Source organism: Gekko japonicus, unplaced genomic scaffold, assembly GCF_001447785.1.
Source record: "Gekko japonicus isolate JY-2015 unplaced genomic scaffold, Gekko_japonicus_V1.1 scaffold813, whole genome shotgun sequence".
Lineage (NCBI taxonomy): Eukaryota > Metazoa > Chordata > Lepidosauria > Squamata > Gekkonidae > Gekko > Gekko japonicus.
Window position 1 is genome coordinate 536,543 of NW_015160860.1, and position 8,453 is coordinate 544,995.

Here is an 8,453-nt window from a genome sequence, read left to right on the forward strand (position 1 = left end):
AGGTTAAGATGTTAGAGAAGTAAAATACTCACTCACCCATCTGCACTAGTCTTCCTAGGAATTCCTTCTGCGAACTGACTTAAAGGGGCAGCTTTACAGCCACCGTCTTTTTGTCTTTCAAAAAAAGCAAACTGTGCAGCCACTAAAATTGGTCTCTAGCTCTAGATTTAAAATCATCCCTCCCAGTTCAAACAGCAACCAACTAAACCCTCCCTAGTCAGAGAACCCTAGCCATTTACTACTAGTATTTTTTTTAATATCACACAAATCAACAAGGACAACTACAAAAAAAACTGGATAGTTATTTACCAAATTAAAAGAGTAATATATAAAATATAAATAAAGTGAATAGTTTGTCTCACCAATCATGTATACCTACGTATTCTTTACCTATACTCCTTTAATCAGCATTAAAAGTTGAATATTTACTGTCTTGTCCAGTGTCCTGCAGAGTGTGCTCCTCGGCTGCCATACGCGCCAGCTTCCTCTTTAAAATGATTTGTACTGTTAGCTTGGCAATGCCTGCATCAGCAGCTCAACCATTTATAAAGAAACAACATACAAGGAAGGCTGAGCTGAGGAATGCAGATGTTTACGGTAAGAAGGAACAAAAAAAATATATATACAAAACATTCCTAAGGCAAACAATTAATAAGAAAAATACATTTACTGTTAGCGAAAAGTACAAATGGTAATCCATACTCCGTGGAACTGCGGGGGGGTTTCCTTCGTTGGGGAAAGGGACCGGACATTCTATAGTGTGACAGGCTTCGACGACAGTCATGAAACTGCCGTACTACGATCTTATACTAGGATTCAGGAGTCCAGAGAAAGGCGGACAGGGAAATGAAACTGGAAACTTGAGTTTCCTTTAAAATTAAAGAGACTCTGATATGTAAACCATAAGCAAAAAGATTGCAATGAGGTTCAGATGTACTTTCAGTTACTATCACCGTATATTCATGTTATTTTAATATTTAGATGTTTTTAGAATCAGCCGGAGGTCTGCACAAAAATATAACGAATGGGAAACAAAGCAAGTATGTGACAGAAGTCCTTCTTGCTACGTCTAGTAACGAGCTACAGGTTGGCACCCTTCACTCCAGGAATTCAAGATGATGCTACGTAGCAATAACCCGGATGAGGTAAGCCAGCATCACACTGACCCCCACTGCTGCTCAGTCAGCTACCCTTTGGGAAGTGACCACTGCTTCAGCCAAAATCCACTGTGCAAAGATTTTTTTAAAAAAATTAATAAATTACAACCTTAAATAATTCAGCAGTTATTTATAGCCAAAATATTAATTTTGCTGAATTTAGGGCACATGCAATTACTACGAATTGTAAACATGCTGTATTATTAGCAAAAGCCCTGAAGGAAAAAGTATTTTACTGAAGTGTTTCTGCTATTACCAACTAATGAACTATGCCCGCTCAAGTTAGATCACCAGATACAGAGATGTATGCAGTGAGAGCTGACTGACACTTGGGACTATTTTCAGTCAAGGTTAAAGTAGTCTAACTTGGAATGTTGGGATCCTGGAGTGATTAGTGCTGGCAAGCATCAAAACCTCCAGTAGCAAATTACTGTCTCACAGAAAGACATTTTCAGCTTCTGCTCCAGCTGCTGACAGAAGAAGTCACATGTTTAGCTCAACACTTCAGATAAGGACAACCTGCTCTTTTACAACTCTCTAGTCTAGAGAAAAAGAAGGAGTTGTTAGTAGTCACTGAAAAAACTGATCTCATGAATCTGGCATAAGCCTTTTTTTGTGTGAAGAAAGTGAATAGGACCAGCATTCCAGAATTTGTCCACTGCATGTTCAAGAAGAATGCATGTTTGCTTAAAAGGGAAAAAATAAAGATTAGCTAAGAAAAGGTTCAGCAACTCAGTGCTGGACCCTGTGTTTTTCCCCCCCTGACTGAAGGCATAAAGCCTCTTACAGTCTAGGTAAGACAAAACAAATGAGGGATACATAGTCACAGATTGTTTAACCCCTTCCCCCAGAAAGAAAGGACTGTGGATATATCCTGCAGCCATGGCAAAAGTTTCAAACCATTCTCAAATATGAAGATCAGTTCCATTAAAATTCAAGAATCCTTGCACAGGTTTTAGGAGAGTAACCATTTTAGGTATCAGTGAGCTCCTCTGAATAACTCAGAAATTAGGTTTCGCAGCAATGCAAGTTTACACAAGAAGGGAATTAGATTTGCTGTATTCCATCTCCTTCTCAACGCAACAGGAGGCACAACCCGACACTGAAAGTTTTGCCATGGACTGTCTCTACTTTCCAAACGACCGAGCGTTACCTCTCTGGCCTTTTGTGCCGCAAGTTCAGCTTGTCTCTGTCGCTCGAGTTCTTCGAGCAACTGTTTTTCCATGATGCGCTTAGCCTCCTCCACCCTGCGAAGAACTTCCCGCTCAATCTCATCTTTTCGTTTCTCTAGTTCTTCTTCCACTCTCTTGGCCACAAGTTCTTCTACTCTTCGGGCTGTCTCTTCCTCGATAAGCTTCTCTTCTATTTCTTGCTGCCGACTGTAGAAACAGAAAGAAGAAGCAGTCAATTAGAGTTTATCGGAGAGCTTTCTTCTTCCTACACACAACACAAATAGGTGCATATATACACACAAAGCCTGCTTTAGTGTATTTGCTTTTTATTTAGCAGGAAAAGATGCAATGCTGCAAGCGTACATAACATCCAACATGCTACTTATTTCTCACAGCAATCTGAAGTAGATGCTATAAATCTGACACATTTTAGGTCGCCCTCCTGACCAACTCAGGGAGGTGTACAAGTTTCTCCCCTTCTCTGTTTTGTCCTAAAAACTCTGTGCAATAGGGGGAGTCACACAAGCTCAGCTTAACCTGACTGAGCCAAAGGTGAAAGATTTATACAAAGGCAAGGGGACTTGCAGTCCCATCCTCAGCAGAGGACTGATTTCAATGGACTCTGCCTGGTATAAACTTCACAGCTCAGCAGAGATTTGAATCCGGTCCTTCCCAGGCCTAGCCTGAAACTCTAACCACATGGGCTCCATGCCTTCGACACTGTGTATATCCAAACAGTGCAAATACAAATAACTTTTTAAGCCCTCAAAAAACCGTAACACGGTAAAATAAAATAAAAATATAAAACTCGTGCTCAAGTACTGCTCCCAGCTCTCAACTGCATGAGTCTTTAGATGCAGCATATATCAAGGATACACGTAGACCCTACTGGTTTATTTCTACGTAACACAGAATCTGCCTCACAGAAGCCCCTTCCTGATTAGTAACCACCTTGAAATCAATCACACTCTCCTTCTTCTGTAATTTCATGGGGGTTCTTCATTCCGTAAAAGAAGAGCAAAAAAATACTACCATTTATTCTAACCAGTGGGTAGAGCGCAAGGCACACACATTTTAATTAAAAAGCTGCATATGTTCCTAAATGATCACTCACTGAAGATAACGGTCCTGAGCTTAAAAGTCCTTCAACTGACCAGACCACCTTATTATAACTATCAGGTTGGATTCTATGACTCCATCCCACTATTGAGTGACCTAGCCTTGCTCAAAAACAAAAAAAAGCTTCTTCAAGAGGAAGAGATGTTCTCTGCCAGCAACAGGCTCTTTGTGCTGGCAGAAGGCTCTGCCATGAATGGAACAGAATAAAAAGACTCAACCCATACTTATGGGAGAGAGTGTGAAGCAAGAATTCTGGAAGGAGGGCCACCTCTCCCATGGCTTGTGGCAGTTCTGCAGTATCCTACTTATTTTGCAGCATTCTCACAATATGGCTTTCAGTTATGTTTGCTTATGTACCCAGCTCACGCTGCATGACAACTACATTACAGATATAGAGAGACCGCCATCGCGCGACTGAACCAGAGGCGGCTTTTACTAGTTCTTTATTTTGCTCCTTATTACAATGTATAACAGTGGCCTTGACACTCAAAGGTTTTTTTAAAATCTGATTTAGTGCCCAAAAATGTGTTTAAATTTTTTTAAAATTATATTCTCGACCCAGTGAGCCGCAGCCAGCTAAAAGACAAAAATCTGAAAATGAAATAAAAAAGAAAAAGAAATCAGATTTAAAAACTTCAAACTGATCTGTTTATCAGAAGTGAAATAATTACACATAGTATGAAAAGAAATATCTTTTTAAAAAATTGTGCACTACCTTGGGTACCTTGTGGTAGAAAGGTGATTCATTTTATGAAACTTTCCATGTGGTTTGCTCGTAATGGAACTTTCTCAAATGCATGTCCTTACAGCTTTACAGCTACTCTACAGAGACAACTTATTTAAGAAATGTACAGACTGACTGAAGCTAATTTTAATGTGCATAACTTTAATTAAGGTCAATGCATGAGAGAGCCTTGACCAGTGGGTAGCTCTGAGTGCATAATTTGGTACAAAATTGATGCTGCAGTGGACTAAGCATTAACCACCACAGGAAAAAAGTACCACTTGAGCCAGAGGGCGCTTGCCTATTTTAGGAAAATGCAATGTTTATCATTTTGAGAACCCAGCAGAGTCCCACATACAGTTAGATGTGTATTATTTAAAGCTGGTATCCTGAAATATGAATCAACATGTAATCTTAATCTGGTGTTAAATCTCATGAAAGATAAAAACATTAATGTTGAGCTGGTCTCCTTCTGGCCTTATCACATTTTTCAAACTTTTTTTTTTGCAAGAATGAGGGTGAGAAACGTCACACAAAAATCACAAAATTAAGCACGTGTACATTTCAACAGGAAAGCTAGGCATCTGTTTAGAATGTGGTCACTGAAATATGGTATTTAAATGATTAATTCTGACTGGATTCATGCTAAAATTAAATCAACACATTTTATATGCTGAAATGAATGGTAAGATAGAATCTCTGTAGCCATAGCCATACTGTATTGCAGCTGTCATGCACAACTACCAGACAAACTTGAATCCATACAGGAGTTATTTACATTCCTAGTCCTGCCCAAAGCAACTAATTTGAAAATACAAAAAGAGATAGAGTACAGAAGAACACCACCATGTGTGAAAACCCACCCTGACACCTATTTATGGAGACTGAAAGGGAATTAGTTCTGCCTGCATGCCGATGTTGTGCAACTTTTGGGGGGCTTTGCCCAAGTCATGTCCAAGTTATCTGGAGTTGCGGGCACATGATTGCCTACACCTAACCATTAAGTGGGCTCCAGTTCTCTCTAGTATATCAGGCAAGTACTTTTAATGGCAATGTAAGAACACAAGTGTGAAAGTTATGCAGGAAATTATATCCATCTGAACAAGTATAAAAATAGGAGGAACTGCCTTCTGCTGAAAGGCCATTGATTCATGCAGCCCACTACTAATGGCACAGCAGCTCTCCAAGGTATTAAGCAGCCTACCATGAGAGCCATTTTTAACTCAAGACAGCAGGATCAAGCTTAGGATCCCATATATTTCCCCCTCTTTATAGATGCTAAGTGTGTGTTTGCCACTGAGCTTTGGTCCTTCTAAATGTCAAACAGCCTGCCTTTTCTTCGACCATTTTGATCTTCAGCACAGTGCTTTTTAACCTATCCATTTCATAATCCCAGTGTATTCATAATATATTTGTACAATGTCAACATTCTAAAAAAAAATCATTGCCAGCTATGGTTTCTTCCATTATGAGAACCTGAGTTCTGCAAGGCAAGATTTTAATGATTTCATAAAATCATCTCAAGCACCTTCAAATTCCACATTTCACTTTGGGTCAGGGATCAGGCTTTACTTCTCATTAGGACATGATACTCACTGACCTTTCAGTGAAAGCATTTCAGTGCAGGAAGCAAAGCCCTTCACAAGTCATAAGACGGATTCACTCCCACTGTCAAACACTTAGAAGTGTATGTACACTAGCAGACACAAAATATATTCAGCATTCAAATCCCTCAGGACAATATACTGTAACTGCTTTAAATTTGATGGAAAGAAGTATCAATCTCTCTAGGGTAAATAGAACATTAAAAAAAAAGTTGAAATAGCTCAAAGCCAGTTTAGAAATTATATTGGCTTATTCATTAGAGAGATCGATTTGTCTGAATAATGTAATGTAATCATAGACTATACAGTGGCAGTTTTTATAAGCATGATGCGCAGGGAATGAGAAAATTCTCCACTCATAGAAGTTACTATTATGACATTAATCAATAGTCTTATCGCACACTAAACTGTTAATACACGAAGACTGGCCATGTTAACAGTTATTTCCCTAAGTAAGGCAGCAGATACGGCATTTAATCTGATTTTAACAATGGTCAAAATACTGAGCATATATAAAAGCAACTTATATTACATTGCTTGTAAAGCACTGATGTGTATTTACCATTGAGAATGAAATCCTGACTGCACCAAAATAAAAGCTGTAGCTAAGCTTCTCCATCAAACACACAGGCAAGATGATCAGTTTCTACTGATCACGTTCCTCAAAGCACTCCTCTGACTGATCTATCTTCATTTATTGAATTGTTTGCCTCTACAGCATTCACTTAAGGAAGATTCTAGCGTGCCTCGTTCTTGAATTTGTAGCAACCCAGAGGCCCTTTGGGCAAGACTACACCTGCTTTTCTGTCTAATGTAGCCTGTACGTCCCATGTAGTGAACACTTTAGCTACAATAAAGCATGAGCAGGGCAGAAGTGGTCAAACACTGAAGGGGGGCTACATTACGCTCTCCTCTCCAAGCACAAAACAAGTGCTGTTTTCACTTCTGTGTCAGTATAGTACCAAACAATAATATTAGGTTTAAAAACTATAACAATGTAGTCATAATCCTAAAATATTGCCAAAACAAAAACAAAGCAAGATAAAGACGTTTTCCTATGAAGAAATACTCAAGATAAAGACGTTTTCCTATGAAGAAAACCCATGACCAGAGTTCAATAACCTTAAAACAAATCGATGGGAGTCATACCCCTTCCCTTATTACCTGGGCCAGTCAATCTTTGGGGATAGTTGAGATTTCAGACAGCACCTTCTTTCCACCTGCAATGTCTTCCTGACAGCCATAAAGGAGAGCTTGTCATATTGCTCACCCTATCCTGAAGATAAAACTTCAAATTGCTCCCCAGACCCCAGCTGACTGAAGAGAGGAGACTGGATTTATACCTCACCCTTCACCACCCGAAAGCATCTCAGAGCAGTTTACAATTTCATTTCCCTTCCCCTCCCCACAACAGACACCCTATGAGGTAGGTGGGTTTGAGAGAGCTCCTTCAAGAATAGCTCTGAAAGAACTTGTGACTGACCCATGGTCACCCAGCAGCTGCATGTGGAGGAGTGGAGAATCAAACCCGGTTCACCCAGATTAGAGTCTGCACTCCTAACCACTACACCAAACTAGCTGTCACATCAAACTGCAATCATACCTAACATTAAAGAACTGGCTGATGACACAAGGACCTTACTGAATATATGCCTACGGTGTATGCACTGTACACATATAACACATGTATTTACATATAAATAAACCTGCCTTGACTGTAATGTTTCTATGTCTTAATTTTATCACTTGATGAAGTTTCTCTCTTAATAACAACACTGTCTATACTATACAATACAGCATATTTAAAGGTTAAGAACCACTGAAATAACCCTTGCCTAACTTTCCATTCGGCTTACTTCAGTCTTGAATGGTAGCAAACAGAGCCTCACACTGTGCACCAGAACAATGCACGCCCTCAAGACAAGCAAAGGCGCAAAGGAAGCATGCTTATATGCATTAGTCAGAAGAGATGAAGAGGAGATACGGGGCCGAGACCGCAGAAAGGAAGAGGAGGCCCAGCATAGCGGGCCAGCATCAACGTTCCCTCTAAGCTGCGGACTCTTGTGAGCAAAAATTATACTTTGTGAGCTGCTGGCATTAAAGTTGTGAGCAATCTATTTGGCTACTGGATAAATTAGTTTGCTCTGGAGCCATCCTTCCTGAGCTAAGACAAAAACGTGTGAGCCAGAGCCTAAATAACTGTGAGATAGCTCACACTAACTCAGCTTAGAGGGAACACTGGCCAGCATGCATCAGTCGAAGGAGGCAGAGAACCGAGAGCTCGGGAAGGACGAGCAGGCCAAGAGCGGCCCGAGGAAAGAGCAGGAGCGCGGAGACCTTCTGCAAATAAAAAATAAAATAAAAGCTTGTTTGCTGGAAGCCGAGTGGAGAACAGATAGGGAACCCCAAAAAGGGGCCGGCCTCCGGTCGCCTTCGAGGCGGGGAGGCCGGGGACACGAGAGGTGCGCCCAGTCAGAAGCGGCGAGCGTCCGGACACGTGTTAGGCGGACCCCCGCCTACCTTCCTCAGCAGCGCTGCCTGCAAAGCCTCGTTTGACAGCGCACCTCCCCCCACCCGAAACACCCATCATCACGCACGCGCGCACACCCACCCATCCCAGGTTCCCCACTTGTCCGTTTTTCCGCCGAGGGCCTACACGGGGAAAGGGGAAGACTCT

The 8,453-nt window shown here is 41.0% G+C and overlaps 1 protein-coding gene across 2 annotated transcripts in view; it reads right to left on the minus strand.

The window, feature by feature from the left end:
* Nucleotides 1–8,453, minus strand: part of ARGLU1 (arginine and glutamate rich 1) — a 10,909-nt gene that overhangs the window by 1,920 nt on the left and 536 nt on the right. The window contains exons 2-3 of one of the 2 annotated variants that reach the window (XM_015421855.1): nt 2,311–2,536; nt 15–487 (exon numbers count right to left, since the gene is read on the minus strand). In XM_015421855.1, coding sequence (XP_015277341.1) covers nt 401–487; nt 2,311–2,536 — 313 coding nt within the window. In that variant the 3' untranslated portion in view covers nt 15–400. Of the gene's footprint in view, nt 1–14; nt 488–2,288; nt 2,537–8,453 lie in introns of those variants that run through there. The other variant, XM_015421863.1, reaches the window with a different exon arrangement.